This window comes from Rhamphochromis sp. 'chilingali' (genome assembly GCF_963969265.1).
Source record: "Rhamphochromis sp. 'chilingali' genome assembly, chromosome: 10".
In the NCBI taxonomy this organism is placed as follows: domain Eukaryota; kingdom Metazoa; phylum Chordata; class Actinopteri; order Cichliformes; family Cichlidae; genus Rhamphochromis; species Rhamphochromis sp. 'chilingali'.
The window spans coordinates 13,543,235-13,569,263 of record NC_137937.1 but is presented as its reverse complement, the minus strand read 5'-3'; the positions used below and the strand labels follow the sequence as shown (position 1 = coordinate 13,569,263).

The 26,029-nt window shown below is 42.0% G+C and overlaps 2 protein-coding genes across 8 annotated transcripts in view; one reads left to right on the top strand and one right to left on the bottom strand.

Moving 5' to 3' along the window:
* The first annotated feature begins 27 nt into the window (after positions 1-27).
* Positions 28-17,750, top strand: rasal1 (RAS protein activator like 1). 5 transcript variants are annotated; one of them, XM_080893810.1, is made up of 21 exons: positions 28-441; positions 725-781; positions 3,703-3,816; positions 4,172-4,233; positions 5,377-5,506; positions 6,060-6,141; positions 6,291-6,434; positions 6,600-6,691; positions 7,319-7,436; positions 7,625-7,778; positions 9,070-9,134; positions 10,517-10,629; positions 11,241-11,430; positions 11,551-11,688; positions 13,008-13,152; positions 13,779-13,951; positions 14,795-14,932; positions 15,217-15,352; positions 15,698-15,818; positions 15,984-16,063; positions 16,226-17,750. In XM_080893810.1, exons 1-21 carry the CDS (start codon positions 377-379, stop codon positions 16,372-16,374), a joined length of 2,466 nt encoding a protein of 821 aa, XP_080749936.1. In that variant the 5' UTR covers positions 28-376; the 3' UTR covers positions 16,375-17,750. The 5 variants fall into 5 exon arrangements, with proteins under 5 accessions (XP_080749936.1, XP_080749935.1, XP_080749934.1 ...); XM_080893809.1 differs by having other exon boundaries at positions 11,238-11,430; XM_080893808.1 differs by having other exon boundaries at positions 4,172-4,293; positions 7,319-7,418; positions 11,238-11,430.
* Positions 17,751-18,655: 905 nt separating this feature from the next.
* The window catches only part of dtx1 (deltex 1, E3 ubiquitin ligase), a 53,326-nt gene continuing 45,952 nt past the window's right edge, over positions 18,656-26,029 (bottom strand). For all 3 annotated transcript variants that reach the window (XM_080892951.1, XM_080892952.1, XM_080892953.1), the window contains 2 exons: positions 25,032-25,121; positions 18,656-24,940 (listed from right to left, as the gene is read on the bottom strand). In XM_080892951.1, coding sequence (XP_080749077.1) covers positions 24,716-24,940; positions 25,032-25,121 — 315 coding nt within the window. In that variant the 3' untranslated portion in view covers positions 18,656-24,715. The remainder of the gene's footprint in view (positions 24,941-25,031; positions 25,122-26,029) is intronic.

Genomic DNA, 26,029 nt, shown 5'->3' with positions numbered 1-26,029 from the left:
TTCAGACCATGACAAATTAACATGACTGAGTACATAAATACAATGATGTCAGTTAAAGACTATACGCTATGTCCCATATGAAGATTATTTTTTAAATGCAATTCTTTCAATTACGTTTATTCATATTGAACACCTAATGTAAAATAAGAGCTTAAATACCCAGCTGGGGTGCACACGCCGTGACCCGTGACGTTTAACCTCAGCTGGCTGGACGCGAGGCGCGCCTGTGTCGCGCGCTGCTTGGTGGGCAGTGCGCCGTCACGAGCTGAAGGTGTCATGAAACGAAGAAAACTCTCTTGCGGAGGGGAAGAGCACTGTTTATAACAGCGCGTATGGGAGCACAGGAGAAACTGGATTAGTGGTTCATACGATTAACATGGCCAAAAACACATCTCTTTATTTTCGAATTGTCGAGGGCAGAAACCTCCCGGCCAAAGACGTGTAAGTAATTTCTGAATGGCATGCTTCTGTGCTCAGGTCTTATCTACTAAAATATACACAGCCTCTGCATTGTTTCTTAGCTATTTGTCAAATAAGAAAAAAAAATGTCATATAGCCATTTCTGGTGCGCTCTTTCCTGTAAATTAGCTAATTGAATTAGAGTAGAGATAGTCAAATTGACCTGAGTATAATTAAAGACGAGGGAAGATTAAATTAAGCTTACCCCCAGGTAAACTGGCCATGCTTTGTCTCATTCTGTAATTTTTTTCTTTGTCACGTTAAGCTCCGGAACCAGTGATCCATACTGCATTGTAAAAGTTGACAATGAAGTTGTGGCCAGGTGAGTTCTCTCTTAATTTTATTAAGATGTGCACGATAAACGTAAATTAACTGTTTTTTATCCAGACCTGCAGCTGGATGATGTTCTTATCTATATGCTGCGATCTGAGTCATCACACTTCATATATTTACATTAGTTTCTGGCTGTGCTCCCGCTACTGTGCACATGTAAACCAGGGTGGAGTGCGTGTGATCAGTGCTGTGGTACCCACAGCGTGGTCCTTCCATCACAGAGAACCTGATACTGGTCTGGCCTTTAAAACACCCACAGGTAACCATGGAGAGGGTGCATCAATTATTGCAGTGAGCACCCGGTGTAAGCCAGGTGAATGCTGGGAGCTCAGAGCAGAATACACCATTTCAGAGGTGGTTTCAGATTGGGTGAAGACATGCACATGATTTCAACCTCCAAGCTGTTCAGACAGAAGATGGTAGTTTTAGAAAGCAGCTGTAGTAAACTGCAGGATTGTTTGCTTTGCAAAGCAAATTTCTTTAGAGAAACTGCTTTGCTGTGGACTTTCACAAGAACACGGGGTGAAATTTAGTGGGTATTGTTCCATCTGGGGTGGTGAGGGAAAAAACAGCACAATGATTCACTGAAGATGCTCACACTAATTATGTTGCACTTGTAGTGTTACTGGCCAACTGAGTCCTCTGAGTGTAATGTTCATAAATGATGCAGCTGCTAGATTTTGGTACACTAGAGAAAAGTTGGTGGTAATAATGAAGGGTTAGGCCATTTTGGCAGGATGATGTATGAATGGTTTTGATTCAAAAGTATTTCTCAAAAAGCTAGCAATTTGCTTGTTTTTATTAAAAAATATCAAACTTTTCCCCAGAAATGCCTTTAAAAAACAAGTAGCTCAAAGGACATTCATTTCAAAGCACATCCTGCAAAATCTTGCCTAATTGCAAAATTACAAAAATCAGGATTCAAAAACATAACTAGTGATAAGAATAAACACACAAAATTATGAATCTGACCATTAAAAAAAAACAAGCAGGATTTTTAAGGCTTTTTTTTTTTTGCCTTTATTGGATTGCAGAGTGGACAGGAAAGCAGGAAGACGAGCAGCAAAGGGCCTCAGGTCAGAGTCAAACTGTGGCTGCTGCACAGATCTGACCATTTTAAGTGTTTGTTTTGGCTTCAACAGAATCCTTAGATGACCTTTTCAAAAATCCAAGAATCTTATAGCTTGCTATCATTTTGAAACAGCTGGATTTTCTAACCTTTTTTTTTTTTTTATCACACCTGACACTTTAACAATAACTGTACATCACTAAGTTGAGAATAGTTTGAGGAGGAGGAGTTGACCGTCCGACTGCGGTCTGGAGTGTGGGGCCTCCCTGCTGCTGCGGAGTCGGGGCGGTCTGCCTCTCCCCACCGCAGGGAAAAGGGTAACACCACCTGGGTCTGGGTGCAGTTCCCCCCTCCAGGGGCAAGGGTACCTAGACCCGGTTCGTAGAGTATGCTTGGGGAGTGTGATCGTGTGTACAGCGTCTCTTTATGTCTGTCTCCACGTTGGTTGAGTGTGGAGTAAGTGCATATGAGAGCATGAGGGTGGGAATGGATGTTTGTATCTGTGTGTGCCTGTATGTCTGTGTCTATATGTCAGGTTGGGTATCAGACGCCACCTCTCTGGGGACATCTCAGGCCCTCCAAGGTTTGGAGGCCTATCTCCCCCCACCACCACTTCCCCTGCCAGTGGCGGACTCCCTCAGACATCGGTGCGCTGGTGGTTCTTTGTGTCTGGGGATGGGCGTCCAGGTACACACCGGCTCACTCCTTGGCGGCCGCTTATCGGGGCCTGGAGCCTGGGGCTCGCTCGGGCCACTTCGGAGGTGGGGTGCCCCCGGCCTCTCGGCCTGGGGCTCGGTCACTCAGGCACAGCTGGCTGCCGGCGGAGCTCACGGGCGCGTCACTGCAACTCCCCCTGGCTTCTGCTCCGCGGCTGCTGAGTGAGCCCTCATCTGGGACTCTCCTCAGCTCTTTCTGGGACAGTGGCACGGCTGCCCCTCTGTTGGTCTTCCTTGGTCTCTTGTGTTCTGGGGGCCTCTGGATGTCTGAAGTCTTGATCTCCTCCATACCTGCTTCATGCCCTGGAGGACGGGGCTGTGGCCCCCCCACACCCTCTAGCAGATCATTACATGAAGGAACCTTTTAAAAAAAACAAGCGCGTCCATGCTCACAGGTGTACACACGGGTGATCACACCCACAAACTACACCCTTTTTGGCTCCTACCTCAAAGCACACTGTGTTCTGTTGATCTTATGTGCTGCACAATAATGTTTAATATTTAGTATTTACTGTCATATTCCCATATATCATTGTGATGTTGTTTATTCTATTACTCTTGTTCTCTTCTGCTTGTTTTCTTTTTTCTTTCTCAACAGGTGATCCAGGTGATCGATATATGCATTTTCTTTTTCTTTTTTTTCTTTTTTTTTCTGCCCATTCTGTTGGTTTTTGTTTTTTGCCCTTTATCCCTGTCCCTCTTCTCAGCTGTTTCTCTTTCCCTCTTTCTTTCTCCCCTTCTTTCCCCCAGTCAAGTCTGTCCCGTATTCAGCAAGTGAAAATAAAATAAACAATAAAAGGTGAATCAAATGGACCATTATGGCAAGGCTGGGATGGTCAATTTGGTAAAGTAAATCCGTTGGGCATCTTTCTTTGCCTTTAGACAATAATTCTGATGGCAAAAGAGCCAAACGGGACAGGCAAAAAAAAAAAAAAAAAAGAATAGTTTGAGGAGAGGACGATTCTCCCATTTTAATATTTATATTTAGTGCATATCACAAAATTAACATCTATATAAATGGAAACAAAGAAAGAATCTTGCACGTTTCTGTTTTTGCGCACGTTAATGTGATATGTGTCTGCTCCAGGGCTGCTGATAGTAAGCATGGTAAACTTCTCTTTTCAGGACGGCCACAGTGTGGAAGAACCTTAATCCTTTCTGGGGTGAAGAATACACGTTGCATCTCCCAATGGGGTTTCATTCGCTCTCTTTTCACGTTATGGATGAGGACACAATTGGGTAATCCCGCAACCAAAGCACTTTCAAAACTATTCCATATTTACTCTTAACTGCTGGACCCTGGTCGTGTATTTGTAGTCCTCTGTGTTTGCTTAACTTGCCATGAGTTGATATATTTGTGTGGAAACTCATGCAAAGCTTTTTAATGTTTTGGGAAAGAACTCTAAGCTTTGAATAAACAAACATCATCAGGCAGATGGTCGCCCAGATTGAGTGATTAAAGGTTGTTTTTTTTTCTCCTCTTCACATGATGGCCAGCGCTAATCATTTCACTCAAAAACTCAAAAACTTTGATCTGATTTTCAGTAGCTTCTGTCTCAAAGTCTCTCTCTCTCTTTTGTATCCCTTTCTACAGGCACGATGATGTTATTGGAAAGATTACGCTGACCAAAGAAGCCATTGGAGCTCAAGCTAAAGGCATGGCTAAACATTCAGCAGTAGTCTATAACTGGATGACTGCATGGCCAGAGCTCAGAGGTTAAACACACAAAGAATCCTGTGATGGATTCAAAAGTCCAAGTGATTGAGGAGACATGCTTTTTTTTTTTTTTTTTTTTAAGGGTGGGAATGTTTCTTAGCTTCTCTCAAACCTTTAAATTCATTTATGCACATCACTCACAATATTTACAGGGCTTCCAGAAATTTGGGACAATATGTAAAAACTAGATAAAGCAGAGAATGCTGTGTTTGCTAATAATTTAAAACTGGGATTTAATGGAAAATCAGAAAATGGAGACACAAATTTCTGAAACTGAGAATTGCTTCTAATGAAAATTACCTGAGTATTCACTGAAAAGTGGCGCACAGGTTTAAGAAACATTCCCGGATTAAAAGTAGGTAGGTCAGTTTTGGAATGAACGCACTTTCAGCCAGACATATGGGGCTGACAAATCGTGTGTCTTTGTGTCGTAGCGTTATTAGATTACTTGAAGAGTTTAAAAGGGTATGTTTGCTGCATATTGATGATTCTCCTCCGAAGGCCACCTGGCATCGGCCTCAGTCATGTGATTCACTGCCGCATTGTGGTACTGAGTCATTTTACTCCCTCACAGGATTTCTCTCACAGCCCGGCCTTGTTATTGTACCTTTTCTTTCATTTTCTGAAAGACAAAAGTAGAATCTTAACAGCATCACACAGTGTGCATGTTGTCCAGGCAATCATCGACTGTGTGGTATTTATTTTTTATTTTTTATTTTTTACTGTTCCTGCCTTGCAGTTGTACAAACTGTAGATGTTTTTGCACTAATTAGTTTTATTTGTGTACTTAATCAAACAGAATAATGACCAGTTAGTTGTCAGAAAGAACAAAAATAAACAACTGTATCTTCCTAAAGTTAAAAATAAGGTCTTCAAACTGTTAGTTCGATCCTGAAAAATACTCATAATATTCAAAGTACATTAGTCCAGGAATTATTTGCCAGTTCATCAATGGATATTTTACAGCTAATTGGAAAATTAATATTATTTATTTTCAATATGACTCTCAAAGTTCTAATCTCTCAGCTCCTCTCAGTGTTTAATGGTTTAGAGATTAATCTCTTTTTGTGCTTTACGGCCAGGGCTAGACTGCTGGCTAAATCTCACAAAGGTTGACCCTGATGAAGAAGTTCAAGGAGAGATCCATCTGGGTCTGGAGCTGCTTAAAGATACGGAGAAGATCAGTCTGCGGTGTCAAGTCATTGAAGCCAGGTAAAATGAAATGCTGCGCTGCCGAGAAAATGCCAGGAAGGCGATTTCACTTAAAAACGGCCACGGACAATAGTGGCTCGAACATTTCAGAATCTGCCATGTGAGTTTGTGATAGAGCCACCGTATTATCACTTCAAACGTGGTCACGTTTGTGTAGCTGAGCTCCTTGTAGTTGAGCTCTGGCAGTATATCAGTGTTTTTTGAGCTGAACTCTTATCACCATCACCCCGCAGGCCTCCACACTCCCTTCTGAGTCACACCGCCACTGTCACACCGCTCACTGCCCCATCTGTGTGTCCCAGGCTACAATCTTTCCTTCTCAGGCGGGGCACCAATGAGCTTGTCAATCAGGACTTGACACTGTGTTATTCAAATGTGCTCTGATGAGTGTGAATTGAGTTTGAAAGAAAAAGGTTGAGTAAGAAGTAGAGATTCAGCTTTCTTTCCTCGCTAAAGCACACTAATTTAACTTGCAGAACAGATAATAAGAGTTAGCGGAGCATTTTGGCGGATTAATGATTTCTCTTGTCCTTTGGTGTGGTGATACCCGCAGAGACTTGGCTCCAAGAGACATTTCTGGAACCTCTGATCCCTTCACAAGAGTTATTTTCAACAACCATAGTGCAGAGACCTCGGTGAGCTCTGTCTGCATGCATGAGTGGGTTATGTTGGTTGCACTGAAGTCTGATTGATGGTTGCCTTACTGTTTGTCATTTAAAGGTTAAATGTTAAAGATTAGGCTGATCTTTTGATTTCTTTCAATTTCTTAATGCTGGATTTTTAGATAATCAAGAAGACCCGTTTTCCTCACTGGGGTGAGACGTTAGAGCTGGAGCTGGATCCAGAGGAGCTGCGTGAGGAGGAGGGGACTGTTACTGTACAGGTCTGGGACTGGGACATGGTGGGCAAGAATGACTTTCTGGGAAAGGTGAGGTTCCCATAATTCTAATCATTTTTCATATGTATTAAAATTCAGGTCATGAGTAGCTTACAAAAGGTTTTATAATTGAGTACAGTGTTCCTTGCTATAAAATAAAGGCTTTTACCTCTTCTTGTTGATATTGTGTGCTTGCTTTCTGTGTCTTTTCCACAGGTGGAAATCCCTTTTGCTTGTTTGCACAAGACACCTCAGTTAGAGGGCTGGTTTCGTTTACTGCCCTTGGGAAACAATGAGGTTGATGCTGGGTGAGGATTATGGGTGTGCTTCTTTGTACAATGTGGTAACTATGCATCTTTAGAGAGAGGCATTTCCTTTCAGAAACCATCAAGACTAAAATTGTCGTAGCAATCATCACATCTTTTCTTAAATGTTCCCAAGAGAAGCTTTTATTTTCCTCCCGGCTCTCTTTCGAGCACTTAAAAGCACAATCACGGATGTATAGCCAGTGCGTTGATGGCATCTGCACCCCGAGATAATTTTAGAGCGAGCGGAGGGCTGAGTGAACTGTAAAGTAAAGGGAATTTCTCAGGTTCATTAGGAAATGACTCACTCTTGTAAGGAGTTTTTGCACTCCAGTCCACTGTTGATTTAGAGAGGACTGTGACCAAGCGGTGCGTCATTTTCCCCCAAACACGGTGAGCCATGTGTTTAGAAAATGTCCTTGCCAGGGGCAGGATGATTTAGCGGTTGTTTTTACGAGTGTACTATAAGCTTTATTTCTTATCTAAACTGCATTTTCCAATCAACCGCTGACTCCTTTAACAAAAACAAAAACAAAAAAAGAGTTTATGCAAATGTCTAACAAAGACTATTGTCAGACTATTATTGTGTTAGCTGAAAATCTGTGCTGTGATACTTTCCTTTGTTTTTAGTGGCAAGCTGGGAGCACTCCGTCTCAAGGTGCGTCTGGTGGAGGATCAGATCTTGCCATCCATGTACTATCAGCCTCTCATCGACCTTCTGGTTGAGTCGGTAATCTCCCCTACAGAGGTCAGCATGACAGCTCCTCTTCAATGCTGATATTAATTTGTTGACCACTCAGTCACTCGCCATGTCAAGGGACTGCTGTATGCATTACTTCTTCCATCTGCAGTTAGACCTCATCTGCTTCATCTGTCCGGCTTCCCAGTTGCGCCAAAATTCTTGACCCGTGACCCGAGTTCTCTTCTTCTGAACAGGTGGAGGATAGCAGCGCTCTGACTATGCTGGAGGAGGTCACCACAGTTGAGAGCAGACAGGACGTGGCAATGACTTTGGTGAAAATCTACCTGGGACAAGGACTGGTGGTGCCCTTCCTGGACTACCTTAACACCCGGGAGGTCAACCACACCAGTAAGACGAAGCGAAAAAGTGCAAACTTTAAACCGTTTTTAAAGGTTTTGATTTCATGTCCTCCATCTTGCAAGTGTCTAAATTTGCTCAGAATTTATGTGTATTTGTGCTCTTAATTACATGTAATAACTGTGGCTGCACTTTGAATATACAGTGTAGGATCTAAGTTTATCTCTGTTAGTCAGTATTTATATTAGTCAGACTTTGGGACGTGCCAGTTTGCTGTTATTGCTCCACTCTCCAGAGACCCTCTGAGGGCTGCTGCTGCTGCATTGACATTAAGGTCTCTGAACACTGCAGCTATGGTATGTGTGTGGGCAGTAAAAGCCTCCCAACACTATATTTACTACCCCAGTGCCAATTATTTACTCACCCAACAGTCTTCCCTTGGCTGTTCTCTGGTCTGGATTAGTCATGTTTTTGCCTCCGCACCATATCCCCATGATAATTCACACTGAGCTCTGGTCTTTGGTTTCTGTTGGTATAGTTTCTGCTAATAAGCATAGTGCCTAAGTTTCCATAGCAACTCCACATGATCCAAATGGTAACTGCTTGATCATGAATGCATTGTGTGAGCACCCAGACATTAAAGTTAGGCACACGGCACAAAAACGTACAGTACACCTGCTGGGCAGCAGTGAAAAACCCACCCTTCTCCTTACATCCAAATAATTTACCTGGCAACCCAGTCCCGTTACTATGGATATTTTAGTGTCACCGCATGACTAACATGACATTGAGGCAAGGTCGGTCTGCCCTCACTTGTGACTCTGGACTATTTGTTCTTGATTGATAGACTTGTGCCAGACTAAATAGAAAGCATAGATACTTAAGAAATGTATAAATGAGCCCAGAGAAAAAGGTGAAATGAGGGTGGAGCAAACAAATGCTCCACAGGCTATATGAAAAGCTTCCACTCTAAGGAAGCAGTGTTTCAATCTTAAATTTTTCTTTTTCATCAAGTATAATTAAGAGCCTGATGAGGGTCTATGTGATGCTTTATTAAATTGATTGGGAGCTACTGGATGCAGTAATAAGATCCTTCCCACCATTCCCACTGTCATACATCATATAAAAGGTGTTTTTAGGTACAACAATAGATAGATGACAGGAAAAGAGCAATAAATTGTTGTGGTGGATGTTGAGCTTCTTACCCTTTTTTAATTCTTTAATTGAAAACTGTTGCTTTGTTTCACTTGATTCAGATTAAGGAAAATCTTTTTATGCCCACTAATTTTGCTCATATGTAAGATATTTTGCTAATACTATTTTTTTCCTTCTGCTCTTATAGCTGATCCTAACACCTTATTTCGATCAAACTCACTTGCCTCCAAAGCCATGGAACAGTTCATGAAGGTGAGCTAAGTTTTAAAAATTATTATTATTATTATTATTATTATAGTTCCTGCAGTTTTTTGGTCCCTGCTCTGAGGGAAAGCATGATGTGCCTGATATTTACTCTCTGAATTATGCAGATTTAGATAAAACAAGGCAAGCTGTCAAGTGTAAGAACAAAAAGGCATGTGTAGCATGTGTAGCATGACAAATGCAAAGGTAACTTTAATGTATCAATGAGTATGTCGACATAACAGGCTGCTATATAGGGCAGGATCAATCCAAATTAAGTGCAACAGAAAGTGTGTCAATTTTCAAGATTGCTACAAAAAGGAGTAAAAAAACACAGATGATCCAAAAGAGGACAAGAAACAGACAGAGGCAAGGAGAGATGCAGGACAGGAGGTGGTTAGCTTGACAAGCTGACTGAGCCAATTTTGCTTAGGAAGTTTCCCAACTGAGTGAAGTGACCCAGAAGTGTCTAGAGTCATAATAGGAGGTCGTTAAATTCTTTAAATGTTAAGGAAAGCTGCTTCAGTGCTTCCCTTATTACCACCTTTAGAAAAGGATGCACATTTACCATCTCTTATGAAATGAAAAGACATAATGCTGCCCCTCAATTCAAAGAAAATGATCAGCATACTGACGCATCATGTGCTACTCGGTTTAAATTTTTCATACATGCGATCACTTCACTGATACTCATTGTATGAAGTGCTTTGAAACCTAATTTTAGAAAATTGCTCTATAAATAAGGTTTTTTATATGCATTTAACTAATTGAAGTGAAGGCTTGCATTGCGTATGTCCCCATTTTTGGTCTTAGCATTTAGTCTTATTAATTCATCTAACATGAGAGGTGCTAAAAAGCCCTATTAAAGGGTTAATTCTACAGCAGGACGAGATGAGTGGCATTTCTTGATACAAACACTTCACTGTGTGCTGGAAAGCTGTTCTTGGTAATCAAGTGATATTTTTCACAAGGATATATACACCGTTAATATAAAATTGTCACCTTGTCACATTTTTAACTAGTCTTATGCAAGTTAGATTCCCTGTGGACAACAATCCTGTTTTCCTTTTTGTGAATTCTTCTTAGCGTTTTTCCTTGACCCTCTGGATGTTTCCTATCAAGGGAAAGTGTCATCAACGGAGGGAATTTGTTGTCTGTTTGACCGCAACCACAAGCTAAACACATACCAGGGAACAACACCACATGAGAAAATAACCTTCAAAACAAAACAACCATAAACGGAAAGAGGGACATGGAAAACAAACAGATAAACTGAGGAAGCAGACAGGGAGGGACACACAAAAGACGCAGGGGAACAGATCAAGAAAAGCAAAACGAATAACAGTGACCTTAACAGATGTCTTCAACATATGATATTGTTTTGCTATCAGGCTGTTGGCATGCTGTATCTGCATGAGGTGTTGAAGCCCATCATCAACCGCATCTTTGATGAGAAAAAGTACATTGAACTTGACCCATGTAAGATCGACCTGAACCGCACAAGGTAAATCGGACCTAAAACATATCTTGTTGGATCACAATTCTATAGTCATACTCGGACCTGGTAATAGAGTAGGACTGCTACAATTGACAAGAGGGGATTTGTGGGTTGTACGCTCAGGCGTGCTATTCGCAAATTATGTGTTAAAATGGAAAAGCTGCCACAGGAGACTGCCCACTTCCTTTACACTTCACCCCTGAGAGAAAGACATGAATGTGAGGAAATGAAAAAAAAGTAAAATGGGAATGGCTGTTGCTTGGCAACTGCCATGAGCCCCCTGAGATATCTATCTCTGACATGGGGGGAGATCCAGGATCTAACGTTCTCCATGTATGCAGTAGCTCTAACCTACTATCTTATCTCGTCCCCTTAAATTATCTCAGTTTATGTGTTTAGATATTGTCAATACGGCAGTCATTGTTTGGATTCCTCTGTAGTAACATGGTCTCATATGTAACGAGGTAATGAAGAACAGAAATGTTATCAGTCCTTTTATAAACTGTGTTACAGAACAGATAAAAGCCTGTCTTGGATAGCTCCTGTTTGCATTGCGTTTACGCTGCAGATCTCAGGGATTCATTTGTTTACAGCATCTTTCTTTGTCTCTGAAGAAGGATTTCATTCAAGGGTGCAGTGTCAGAGGCAGAGGTGCGGGACAGCAGCGTGGAGATGCTGCAGAGCTATTTGACCAGCATCATCGAATCAATCGTGAGCTCAGTCGATCAGTGTCCTCCTGTAATGAGAGTGGCCTTCAAACAGCTGCACAAGAGAGTGGAGGAGCAATTTACCGAGCCTGAGAATGAGGTTAGTGTGAAGCAAAACACACAGAGAGGAAAGCGTGTCAGTGTATTTGTGGTTACTTTCACCCGCAGCTTATCCCGAGGCAGCCTGTCACCGTTCAGTGACTCGTCTTCATTTTTACAGGATGTGAAGTACCTGGCCATCAGTGGATTCTTTTTCCTGCGTTTTTTTGCTCCTGCAATCCTCACACCTAAGCTGTTTCAGCTGAGAGACCAGCATGCTGACACGCGTACAAGCAGAACACTGTTACTACTAGCCAAGGTATGATTCAGAACACAGACATGCACATAGACTCTGCTGTGAATCATTTATCCATGTTCAGACTTATGCACTCCTCAAAACAAAACACAAAATAAACAGTAAAGTGTTGGAAGCCTTGAGCGTGATGCAACAGGCCATCTGTGTGAGGAGATGGATTTTAATGTTGTGGATGTAAAACAAATAAAACATGGAGCAGGAATACGATGTAACACAAACACACGGTGTTTGCTTTTCTCACTTTGTTTGGTAATTATGTAACACTGTAGGTCTGCGTGTGCCTTATTTTAAGTTCTGCCATAATCAGCAAAATAAGATTGATATTCCATCTCCAGTCATTTATATTTATATGTCTCTGCTGTGGTCTGAGACCTCACCATCCTTTCATACGTTCACATGGAAAGTCTAAAGACAGTGAGGGCAGCAGCAAGATGCCCTTAGGGAACAGAGCAGGGATCAGTGAGGACAGGATGACATGGAAGTAGCATCTTTAGCTTCAAATGAAGGAGTTGGTAGACTGAAGAATTTTGAAAAGAGTATGAGATTTGCCGGTAGGATGTACGGAAAGGGAAACAGCTGAGCTGATGTGAGCTAGAATTTAGATTAGCTGATCTGCTGGGATTGTTTGAGTCTGTTCTCACAGAACTAACGCTGTATTCATTTTTTAGACACTAATAAAAATGTTAATTATTTGAAAGGTGCTAATAATCTGCAGTAATGCCACTAGATCACCTGTTGTTAGGAACCCGTTTAAAATTCATAACTACTCTACTCAGACAGCAAATCTCAAAGAAGTTTTTTTCACCAACTATACAGAGTATGGCCATAAAACATCCCTCTCACATTATGCTCCGTTTTAACCATAAATAGATCAGATGAGCATGTTAGCAGGTTATAACTGGAATTTGAGTCGATATTTCTTGATATCATTAAAAGCAGGGATCTTAGATCCAGATGTTAGAAGAACAGTAAAACCTCATTCCACTCCCACGTGTGGCTTCTGTGGTTGCTGTCCATGGTGCTGAAGAACTGTTGCCATGGGCCCTCTACAGAGACGGGGAACGGGCTATTTTTACCTCTGTGTGCTGCAACCAGTCTGTGGTTCAAAGCCAAGCATCAGAGAGATGTAGAGGGGGACTTCCTCCTCACCCTAGGCCAGGTGTGGGCTGGACAAAGGGCCTCGCAGCATGCTTGGCCCCAGGGACCCTTTTGATCTTCGACTTTTAGATATGCAGTCACTCCCTCACTTCTGTCATTTTCTGGAGATTTGATATGGTGAAGATGTGAGTTTGTAGTTGATATCGTGCCTCTGTGGTTGCCAGGCACTACAAAGTGTTGGGAACTTGGGACTTCAGCTGGGCCACGGAAAAGAACAGTGGATGGCACCTCTTCATCCCATCATCCTTCGCAGTGTGGCTTCTGTCAAGGACTTCCTGGACAAGTTAATTGACATAGATCATGACACTGGTAAGACTGTAACCACCAAACACATCACTACAACGTGTAATCAAAAGCCAAGTCCAGAGGCCATGCTGTTGAGCTAATCAGCCACAGGCCACCTGCCAGTGTAGTAGCTCCCAGCTGATATAGGTGAAACAATACTGTAGCCTTGCAGTGAAATATTCATAACTAGTTGGAAGTCTGGAAAAGAGATGACATGGTTAATGAGCTGGCAGGGAGCTGAAGTGAGAAGCTGCCACATGGGCTGTTGTTGTCCTGGCTGTTGCCTTAATGTCATATGTCAGTGAGGCTGTTGTTGTGAAACATCTTCCCCCTCTGACATATCGTGTTTCAACCTCCGTCTTCACATCACACCCACTTTTTTCTCCTAAAGGCCAGTTTGACATTTAATGCCCTTGAGGTGAATTTGTTGGACAGAAGCAGATGCTTGTTATTCCTCTTTGAAGCTCTATCCCTCATGGCGTGATGGAACAAGACTGAGGAGCCATCTGTAACAGAGTGCAGTTTAAAGCAATGAATCTATATAGTTTATTGACACAGCACCACCTTGTGTCTATCCGGGTGAATATGCAATTAGCTACAGATTACATACAGTTTTCCCTTTATGTCCGTCTTCTGCTTTCTCTGCGCAGCGTCTGAAGTGCCTCAGAGGGCTGTGTTCATGGCTTCAGTCACAGTCAAAGAGGGGTTTCTCCACAAACACAAAGCAGAAGGACCCCAACTGTTATCCCGCTTTGCATTTAAGAAACGGTACTTCTGGTTGACGAGTGAGACGCTGTCTTATGCCAAGACTCCCGACTGGCAGGTGGGTATTGTGCCAGCAAAATTTTAGAATCTACCAACATACTGCATATCATGTGTGAAATACATATGAGTATTTACGTTACTGCTCATTTTGGCAACCAGCCACTGTGTCAAGTGTTGCTTTTTAATCATGTTTTGCTACGACTGATGGATCAAATAATCAAAAACAATCAAAGTAATGATAAAAATACGTGTACAATATGCCCATTTGTGCCCAATGAAGGGCATTCATCACCACGTGTTGCACAAAGAGAAAACATTTTAGTCATCTGCTTCTTTGCTTTCATGTATTTGTGTTGATCTTCTCGTGAGAACATCATTACTGATATTACAATGTAGTGCCTAACCCGTGATAATGATTTCCTCTCATTTTCTAACCAGAGACTGTCAGAGAGAGGGAGACAGTTGATGGGAGCAGAACATCCTCGTCACTAAATGCCTCTCTTTGAGTCAGTCTCTGCTTTGTGTGACTGGAATAAAGCCGAGGGTTAATTGAAAGCTATGGATATTCATACGAACATCGCAAATCACACTGGAGACAATGTCCTGGCCCCTTTTCTCCATGTTGGAGCACTCCAGTCTCAGTGAGATGAGCTCCCATTGGAAGTGGCTGATTTACACTTTAAAGTAGCCTTTGCTGCCATGATGATCTCATCCTCACTTCCTCCTTGCGCCGTACCGTTCCTCGTAGCTTTTCAGGATGAGAAACCTCTTCATTAATTTGCTCAGTGATCAGATGTCACCTTTATTTCACTGAGTCCTTTGTGTAGTATGCCTGAGGCAAGGCATGATACATCATTGCCATCATGTGCATACCTGTTCTAATTGGGGCTGTGGTTTGCAGGTGCGCTCTTCAATTCCTATTCAGTGTGTGTGCGCCGTGGAGAGGGTGGATGAAAATGCTTTTCAGCAGCAGAATGTAATGCAGGTCATCACCCAGGACAACGACGGACAGCTGCACACCACGTACATCCAGTGCAAGGTGCGTTTGTACACCACCCAGTTGCCTAGACAGTGCATGAGTTTTTTTTTAAAGTTTTTTAAACACAAAACCCTGACAGTTTTCTATAGTCACAGATTTGAATTTTTAACAAGTTTTATTAATCTCCTAGAAAAAAGTCACTAAATATCTATATTGTTTTCTGTCGCAATGATGTGCTTTATCCCTGTAGGTTTTTCAGCTGATTGCTTTCAAAATGCAGATTTTTCTTTTTTCAGTTCGACATTAAACTTCATGGTTCACCGTATTTCAATTTTCCCAAACAGAATGTAAATGAGCTGAACCAGTGGCTGTCTGCGATCAGGAAAGTCAGCATCTACAATGAGCGCATGCTGCCCTCTTTTCACCCGGGGGTTCATCGCAGTGGCAAGTGGACCTGCTGCCTGCAGGCCGACCGAGCTGGTAATCCTGCTGTTATTACTTCCAGATGTACTGATTTATGTTCAAGACACCAGAATATTTGTAGGAAACTTGCAAACTCCCCTTTGCTACTTTACTAAGGTTTGACTGGCTGTTTTTGATGCGCTCTCCAAATCAATTTTATTTACTCACCGCCTTGCACGTGGGATTAAACATTTTACATTCTTTTCAGCACCAACACTACAGGTTTGATTGTTACTAAGGCTGTTCCATTGACTATTATATACAAACTAGTAGAAACATCTATTAAAATGATATTTTACATTTAGTGGGGTGAAGTTCAGACTGTAAAGTGCCAGAGATGAATAAAAAAAAGCTGTGTCTCAGTTGCAGGCTGCAGTAGAACCCACTCAGCTGTGACACTTGGTGACTGGAGTGACCCGCTGGATCCAGACGTGGAGACTCAGACGATATACAAGCAGCTTCTGCAGGGCAAAGACAAACTCAGGTTGGTGCCCGAGCATGTCCTCGGCCTGTATGCATTTCTTTTCCTGAACACTAGAGGTCTATGTTGCTATACAGTAAAGCACTGCTGTGCTGCTTCTTGACATTAGTATGAGTCAAGTGTTTAACTTTCACTGTGTGATCATGTGATATGATTCTGATACTGCAGGAACAAATATCTGGAGATGCCGGATGATGATGAGACAGCGTGCAATAAAGAAAAGAAGACGAATGTGGACGTTCACCCAGGTGACACTAAACTTTAACTTTTCTATCAAGTTACATGTACAAGTGCTTTAATTGTTGTATTATCATTATTATTATCCCCTTATATTCTATGTGGGTATGACATTTCCAGGAAGTAATTCTACAGAAACAACATCCTTTTATCTACACGTTTCTCTGTCACAGATGGTGCTGGATGCACTGTTCAGCAAATGAAGCCATGTCAGGGCATCGCTGCTCGGCTGTTGGTGGTGATAGAGGACCTGGAGCAGGCTCACGCTACCTTCCAGCGCAGAGAAAAGGAGGACGTCACCAGTGTTATTATGAATCCCTAGAGTTCACATGTGGACTGGGAGCCTTTAATGCATCAAGGCGGGTTAGGGGTGGGGAGTGGAAGGGCAGCATCCTGTACCAACACAAGTGAAAATCAGCTAACCCACTCTCTTGATTGTCACGGAGAAAAAATTGGCTGCGTGGTGCCACCTCTTCCAGCCTTTTAGTACATTTCGTCCTGGCTGTAAAGAGCAAGAGGGAATTCTGCCACTTTAATCTTTTTGATTCTCCGAGTGCCACCGACAAGAGCGCCGCAGGAAGATTATGATACTTGACAAAAAGGAGGAGGTGGGTGGGGAGGGGTGGAGGGACTTTAAAGCATGATCTGACTTGATATTTTTTATGTAGATAATAAGCAATCTGTTGCATGGCCCACATCCACTTGTTGTGAAATGTGAAAAGAAGCTTTTATATTTTGAGATACTGTACAGGACCCGAGTCACACATTTATATGCAAAAAGCTTGTTTTAGTGTAACCTACAGTACCTGAATGTAAGGTGTTTTGATATTGCTGTTATTATTATAAATGCTTTGTATTTTTATTGAGGCAAAATATCACCATGGCCGCAATGTAGCAGCGACAATAACATTATAAATTATTCCACAGTGTGACGCCGCTTGTAAAGTGAGCAAAACTCAGATTTTAATTGTTGCTTCAGTCCCTTTACACAAAACATCCGCTTTGGTTTGGTGCTACGGCCAGTCAACGTAAATGTTGGGTTCTGATGTAATTCACATTTTTATAATGCCAAGATGGGTAATATTTACCTGGTTATTATATAATATCCATACATGGACAAATTTTATTTGAAAAAGAGGGGAATTAACAATCATGAGACACTCCCGTTTACTAAGTTGACAGTTTCAGAGATTTTTGTGCCACTGCATTGGTTTCATGTGTTTGAGATGCCAAATCTGCTTTTAGGAGTTTTAAAGAAAAAATACACATGTGGGGAATTTTGATCATTTTCCACAGAGAAAGTAGTGTTCAGTGTCCGTCTATTAAACAATATTCAGTTGAATAAAATCTGATCTGAGATCACTGAGATGACCTCATCAGGCATTCTTCTTACCCTCAAGCTTAACACTCTAAAACACATGGCAGACATTACATTCAGCATCCTGTATTGAGATGGTTATTACGAGTGTGTTGGTGTTTGCAGCTTTCCACATTTTTCTTTTATTAATCTGCCGCTCAAGTCATAACGAGAGTAGGCATGAGTGGAACATTGTGTTCTCTTGAATGGGGACTCTTGTTATGAAAAAGAAAAGAAAGGAAAAAACCCCCCGCCTGTACCTTACTTTGCAAATTCATCATAATGGTTTGTTCCAAGTGGGTTGTTACTGTGAACACAATTGTATTATTCAATAAACTCCGGTGAAGAAATCAAAGGAGAAGGTGTCAAATTTGTGCCCAGAAAAAAACGAGACTGACACTTTTTTTTTCTTTACATTGATCCTCACTTGGTTTCCATAAAATGAAGGATTGGTTCAAAAAATCTGCTTTGCTGGCTTATGTCTGTCCGTCTCCTGGTTAGCATTAAAGTGCAGGAGGATCTGACTTCAAGCAGACATTGATTCATTTTTGGTATTACAGGAAACCCCGTCACATCTGATAGATGCCAGAGCAGGCTCCCAGTGTCATGGTTACTGCTCTACTCCTTTGTTCAAATTTAATCAACCCACCAGAACCACAGAATTCACAATCCAACAAGAATCTGAATGCAATGTTAAATTATACCACATGAAAAAAATATGCGTGCCAGCAATGCACCTCCCGGCCTTATTTAAATGCTAATGAAAGCAGACCTACCTGCACTGATGCAGCAGTCTCCCTGCTCGCCCCCTCATTAGGCGTGAGAGGTGAGCGGAGACAGGCAAGTAGGGCTTATTTACAAATACTAGCAGGGGTCTGGCCCCCGAGCTGCTGGGTCAGTGACGGAAGGAAGAACGACAACCTGAAAGGGGGTGTGTCTCATCACCTCCGTCCTGACATCTCAAGGCCTGCTTTAATATGCGCCCACCACAGCTCTTTACCACAGAAGCCAGAGGCAGAAAATTACCATAAAGCAAATTTACTACCAGTGAGAACTCTTCCTGCTGCACTCCAGAACAGCAGCCAGGCTCATTTATATCCATATAACGAGCTCCAAAGCACAGAGTTACCCAGGGAGAAGGAAACGGTGGTGTTAAATAGGAAGAGGACACATCACCACCGACTGGGGTGGGGTGGGGGGGACAAGGAGAGCCGGTGTAACAAAAGCTCAAACACACTACCCCTGTCAAGGGCACATTTATTTTTCCACAACAAAACACACAAACATGCAACAAGGTCATCACAATTCAATAAAGACCAATAGATTAAGAAGCCCTTTATAGTTAAATCAATGTCTCTGTATATCTTGCTTTTAGTTTATCTCAGTTTGTCCACGTGAACCATAACAATATGCAGACGCTGCCTAAGATTAAACAACAAAAACAGTGACTTGGAAAGGTAATTTAAAATGGGCACTTAAATTGAAAAACTTCAGATGTTTTACATGTCGTGGAAAGAGTGGGGAAAGCAGCAAAACGCTATCGTTTCCTCATTTGTGTAAATCAAAGCCAATACAGAGGGAGGGGGGGGGGGGGGGGGGATAAAAGATAAAAAGGGAAAATCCCTAACTAATAGGAATAACTTTCAGAACCACAGTGCTAACCACCAGAAAACCAGGGTGGGGTTTCTAGAGAAGCTAACATGTTTTCATATGCAAAAAACAAGAAAAACTCTGCACTATCAATACGCTTGCTCACTGTTTGGTTAACATGCACCTCTAAGAAACGTTACGGCATCTTTAAAGGACATGAACCTAAGCTTTGTCTACGAGACTCCCACTTTCACACACGCTCACACGGACGGATACAAACGTACAGCATAGCCACAGAAAAATGGTAAAGTATCACTTAGATAGAGAAGTACAGTTTGCAGTAGACACTACGAGAGTACAACTTCATATATACTTCATACGTTAGGACAAAGTAACTTCATCCCCGATCCCACCTCTAACCTCTAATGGAATAGCATGGGATGAAGAGCAATACAGCAAATGTTACATAATAGTTCTTTTTAGAGACAATCATTGAAAAAAAAGACATCAAAAATATATGTTTTTTTTATACATAGCATGTGAACATCCTTGGATTGCAACCTCTCTGTTTAGAAACGCAGAGGTAGGCGCCCCATAAAGAAAACATCCATTGTCATTTTGAACCAAAAACAATCAACCTTCTTCTTGCTACACGTAAATCATGTATTAGGTTTTAAAAATAGTAAATTGCATAAAAACCACCTCCTTCTTGTTTAACCGGAAAAATACCAAAACCTTGATTTATACATCATTCCCACATAGATCTGTACACACCTGAAAAGTCTAAAGGGCCGGGCGTCGTTCACACTACAAGACCGACACGTGGAAAAGGAAAAAGCTGAAGAAGCGAACATTTGGATTTCTCTAGTGAACGAAATTTCACTTCACATGGAAAAGTTCCCTGATAGATCGGTTGCATTCTCTTTTGCTGTCCCATTGTATAAAGGGTGTCACAAATGTGCGAAGGAGAAAAGTTGACGTAGGCCAAAAATGTGAATGTTTTCAGCGCCTGGGTCAAAAATCACTCAGAAATACTCTTAATAGTTTGTTTACCATATACCATACCACAAACACAGAGCTGTGGCTAAAACAGCCTGAAAACAAATATACAGGTTTAAAATATTTAAACAGATATTAATACTTAAATCTGCAACAACTGGCTTATTTGGTCTTAAGGACAGTGATTCGCTCACGATTCATTTAGAGTCATGATCCTGTCCACCTGATGAATGAAAAGTCCGAGCACTTTAGCTGCTAAATGCTCCACAGTGATCACAAGCGAGTTGTAGCATCTGCCATTCTTTGGGTTTTAAGAGCTTACTGTAGCTAAAAGCTACACAATGACAGCTTGTTTTACACAGGAGCAGTTTTCAGCAGGCTGATTCACATGCATAATGAAACCTTGTTTTAAAGTAATCCAGCAGTTTCTGTTGGCATCCTGTTGTATGCACACAACCCAGTGGTATTTTAATGCCTTAACCCTTTTTTAAAAAAGCGATTACAGTGATTGTTGTGACCTTGGATAGATTTTAAATCTTTTGTTTGTTGCTCCTGGGCGAAGAAGAGCTCTCTTTGAAGGTTAACAACAGCTGCATTCAAGAAAATTCGTGCCTGAGAAGCAAGAGCCACAAAAGTGTCCTTTTTGAAAAATGGAGACGCTAGCTCACAGACAACACAGGCTCCACTACTCATCTAGTGAAAGTGGACTTTAACAGAATAACAAAAGATATTAAAATATATTCATAAGTTTGGGATAAACAGCTCACACCACTTTGTGTCTTCAGCATTGCCACACTGCAGCAGGGATGTGGCCAGCTGAAATAGGCCCATGGTGTATGCTATATGTAGATGAAACTTTGGGTAGTCCATGGATGCATATGCAATTTTAGTAATGTGTGGCGATATTTATTAAGATTTTTCAAGAAAAAAATTTGAGTAGAAGTTTCATTGAGACTGAATTATGAAGCCGGTCAGTAATCTGTCTTAAATATACTGCTCAAAAAAAGTTAAAGGAACACTTTTCAGAGTACAGAATCAAGTCAGATAAACTTCTGGGATATTGATCCGATCAGTTATGCAGCAGCGGTCGTTATTTTTAACCACGTTTCACCTTTTTGGTGTCAATGAAATTAATAACAGCGGCACTAGAGGGGCAATAATGAGACAAAAAAGCAATACTTTTACAGATAAACATTTTCCCTCATCATCTTTTCTGACAGTTTTTTTTCACTACTTTTCCATTAGGGGTTACATTAACCTGCAGAGGTTGCACAGGTAGTCCAGCTCCTCTGAGGTTGTGCATCAATATGTGCTACTGCCAGAAGGTTTGCTGTGTCTCCCATCACTGGCTCAGGAGTCCAGAAGTTACTCTAGGAGAGTCGGACATGGTCTTGAAGGTCCTTAACCCATGAACAGGACCCGTATCTGCTCGCCTATTCTCACTGCCCAACACTTTGGAGCCCAAATGGCATTTGCCATAGAATGCCAGAACTGGCAGGTCCATGGTGTCTGTAACACTGTTTAGCATCATCAGTTTGGTGTTGTGTCAGTGATGATCTGAGGGACGCACTGACTTCTACAGGTCAGGCAACAACACCCTGACTGCCATCAGGTATCAGCGTGAAATCCCTTGGACCCACTGTCAGACCCTACGCTGGTGCACTGGGTCCTGAGTACTATTTTTAATTTCCCTCAAATGATGTGGCATCCTTTCATTCCTAACACATTATGGAGTCCATATCAGTGTAAACATCCAGCATAACTTTTTTGCCGTTGATATCTGATGTGTTTTCAGTCTTACTTTAATTTTTTTGAGCAGTGCATATTAAATTATATTTAATTTAACCTTAAATATCTTTCCTAATATCTATATGAGATCAAATCATTTGTATGAAAAGAGTTTTATAATTAATCCATGTATCTGGCTTAGACTGCAGTTGCAAACCAAACAGCTGTGATTATTTTAATTGCAGATGTAAATGGAGTCCTGACAAACACACTGGGTATGCATATGCATGTGCAAATTCTCTTTACCAACACAGTGGCTGCGACTGAGGCATCACTGACATTTAAATGTATATTTCCACACTGCTGTGCTTTGATGCGAGAGTTAGAAGTAGCACTTTTCCACTGATGTGGTGCTAGCGCTTGATGCAGAAAGCTTTTTCATGTTTCTCTCATAATAAAATGGGACTGGTACTGGAGCCAAAAAGCAGGCACTGCCTCGCCACAACAAAATAGCTGTCAGTGGCAACGGGAGGCTCCACAGCAAGAAATTCACGGATGATTTGCAGATGTAGCCCGCAGATCCTGTCAGCTGTGATTTCCTCTTTTTCTGCCGCGCAACAGTATATAATGCAAAACTAGTTCTGAACTAGTACTGACATGGCACTGCAGGAGGGAGGGGAAGAATTTAAAGTGACAAACTCTGTGTATTCTTGTGTTTGTGACTCACGCCTAACTAAGAGAAACCTCACCTGCTTAAACAAACTCTTAAGAATATTTTGTGATTGGATCTTGAACCCAGGCTGTTTTCACCTTCAGCTTTAACAAAAAATGGCTGACAACATCTGTTCCCACGGAACGTAAAAAAAAGGCCAACATGGGCCATCTTCATGCCGCTAAAGCTGCCCCAGCAATAATAAAGACACATTTACTGTATTTATTTGTGTCCCACGGGGATCAACTACACAAGGTCTACATTAAGGTCATGACAGCAGAATACGCTAAGACTACTTGCAATATAAGACGTCCATAACAAGTCATACATGTTTCAGTCCCTGACATCCTGACAAATTTTTTTGCCAGATTTTATGTGACTCATGTTCATGTGCCTGTGTACAGATATGTGGGACAATCTGTATATTTTCTATATAGAAGAGTATAAAAATAAATTAAACTTACACCATTGACTCAAATTGAGTTTAAATTTAAAGGTATATCACATCTGCAAATATATTTTATATATTCATATATATATAGTTAAAGCATCGCAAGCCAGTTTATAAACATCAACTTAAAAAAAGATTAAGTTGCAATTTAAGACATTTTTCTAAAAACCAAATGACTTAATCAACAAAAATGTTGCCTCAAAGTGCTATGGAAGACTATGATTAACCCCAAAATCAAGCCCGCTGCTGGGTGACCCCTTAATAAACCTGACACCAACGCTCCCGCTCATTAAAATTGATCAGACATATTTATGGAGAATTATGCAGCTCTGGGTTATAATTTATCGCAGAGTAAATAAACATCACAAGATCTCCACCGAGGACCTTCGAAAAGTCTTTATCTCGCGGGCACTAAGTCTAAAGGGGGAGGGGGGGGGGAAGGGGGGGGGGCGTAGGAAAAAATAGTCCCCAGCCAACAACACACTCGACCAACATTTGCATGGTTTGTAGAACGAGTGCTCCACAGCTGAGGAGGAGGCGGAAAGCGGGGGTGAACAGATACATCGGGAAGCGCCCCAAAGACTCCAAAGTGAGCTCACGAAGGCAACGAGATGCTGCTCGTTTCCGAGGCTCAGCTGCTCACTGTGCGGGCACTTGAGCCAAGTACAACGCCAACAAACGGCAAACAAGCTCACAAGAGACTGCAGGCGAGCGGAGGAGCTCCCCCGAAAATGGATCTCTAAGGGAAAGCTGTTGGTGTTTGAAAGACAGAGGAACGTCCATCTGTGTGTTCAGCTTCTCTCCTCAAGGACTTAAAGCCAGCTTATTAATGCCTCCGAGCACACGATTGCACGCTCATCCCTTGTGTACGGTCAGCATGATGGATTGTGCCAGCGCCTGGGTTCGCTCCAACAGGAATAATAATAATGCAGCCTTTTTATTCACAGAGGTCATCGTCATCAGTGTGTCAACTAAACAAATGAGTTAAACCTTGGAGCAGAGCTTGTTTCATCTTATTTTATGTCTCCTCTCACAGACTGTCCACAAGGTTAACCATACAACACACAATTGTTACCAAACACCAATAATCTTCTAAATCTTAAGCTCTCTGGAATCTACTTCATGCACTACAGAACATACTTCCGTACGTAGAAAATAAAATACACTGACCTATCAGAAGTGGAAAATATCAGATTAACCATAAATGACATCACTCCGGAGCCATGACCTGATTTTTCAAAAATGCACAACCAACGTTTGTAATGAATTCACTAAAAAAGTAAACTTGGGGGGAGGGAAATAGTTAATTTGGATTTCTTTGCGATTTTCTTAAATCTTCATAATACCAAGCAACAGCTGATCCGCTGACAGCTCACCCTGTCGCGTGTGTTTGCCTGACTTTCATTATGTTAGTCGGGGCCATGCATTCTGGAGTTCAGCGTTTTACAGATGTGCCTGTGTACAGTTATTAGCCCCTTGTCATTTTTCTTTGAGTGCCAAAGAACAGCATCAGTTTGACTTGAAAAAGGGATAAATACCTTTCACCTCAAGGTCCCAACATTCAGACAAGAATCTCTTTGCATCATTTACACTTTGAGAGACTTTGCCAACAGACAAAACTTGCTCAAGGCATGGATCTAGAGACAGCAGGGGGAGGGAGATTGCCTGGGTTACACAAACCAAAAGCCACCCTTTCTGCAGGATATTTTTGTTTGTGGGGAGTAAAGTGTTGTCGGCCGCATGTTGCCCGTCGTGCAGTGTCCCCGCTCTCTGGGAGATGGCGGGGCATGGGGGGTTTTGTTTCAGTGTACCAGTTCTGCTGGCCATCAGTCCTTTAGATTGTCCTCGCCAATCCCCTGGGCCGACAGCTCTGCCAAGACGTTGTCCAAGTAGTTGGGGTCGGGGTAGCCGTGACCGGTCAGGTTAGAGCCAAATTCTGTCTTGTGATGAATCTCGTTCCACACCACGGTGTCCGATTCGCCCGTGGTGCTGGATGTGCCAATGGTGAAGATGAGGCGTCGGTCCCAGGCCATGATCAGCAGCTTCAAGACCTGATGAGACAAGAACGAGAGGATGGTTTGTGACGGCGCTTCCACAAAAGGAAGCCCGGTGTTTCCGTCTGGGAGCTGCGTCGCAGCTTACCTTCCTGCCTTTCTCACTGTCGGGGAGGTAGCAGTGTCGAGGGAACCCTCTGGCACTGAACTTCTTCCCAGGGTTGGGGTGCTCATTGGTCTGGTGAAAATGTCAAGAAGAAAAAACAAAAGTTACAACGCCTTCACTTGCAATTATGACTTAATTGTGTGGGAAATGTCAACAGCACCCACAGGACAAGCTTTACTGCTCACATCGCTTAAACGAGGCTTTTGTAAAATAATCAGCTGGGAACTATGTTACTTTCAATATGCAGTAATATGTTCAGTCTCTGTCAAAATAAAGTGCTTTGAAACCACTAGCATGAAATAAAAATCTTGTAGCTCATCAAAGCCAGGGTCCCACCAATTCCCTCAACCTTATCAATAAAAATACGTCACACAGTTAAAGCAGCCTTGTTATAACAAATTTCTCTTGTTTTTTGTCCATTTTCCTATTTCATTTTCCTTTTTTATGTTTACATTTTGGTAATATTCCCAGGCTTTGGTTGCTGTAACAACACATTTGCCTTTCCCGGTCTTTTGTGTGTTCTTTGTGCTTCTATTAAGCACACTTCTTGGACAGGTTATAAGGCCCCTTTTCACTGTACCACTAATATAATACCACCTAAAAATAAAGCTGCAAGAAGCTTTGATGGAATCAGGTAGTTCAGCAGGGCACAGTCGCCATGGCAACTTGATCAGATCATGCTAAAAGCTGGCTGTAAGCAATAACAGGAAAAAAGTTCTGTGCTGCCCTCTCATGACTCATTTTTTGACAGTCTTTGGAAAGAAGTGCCGAGATGGTTAGAAAAAAAACAGGTGTGGCCAAAAGATGAAGAAACTTTTTAAATAAAATTAGATAAAGCAGAAACTGATATCACGAGACTCTTTAAACTCAGCTCGTTTCAGTGACTCCAGAGGTATGCTATTTTCGAAAATCAGGCATACGGTTCAAAAGTTACATCAGAGGTGATCCAGAGAGAGTCATTCCACTTTTGATTAATCCCA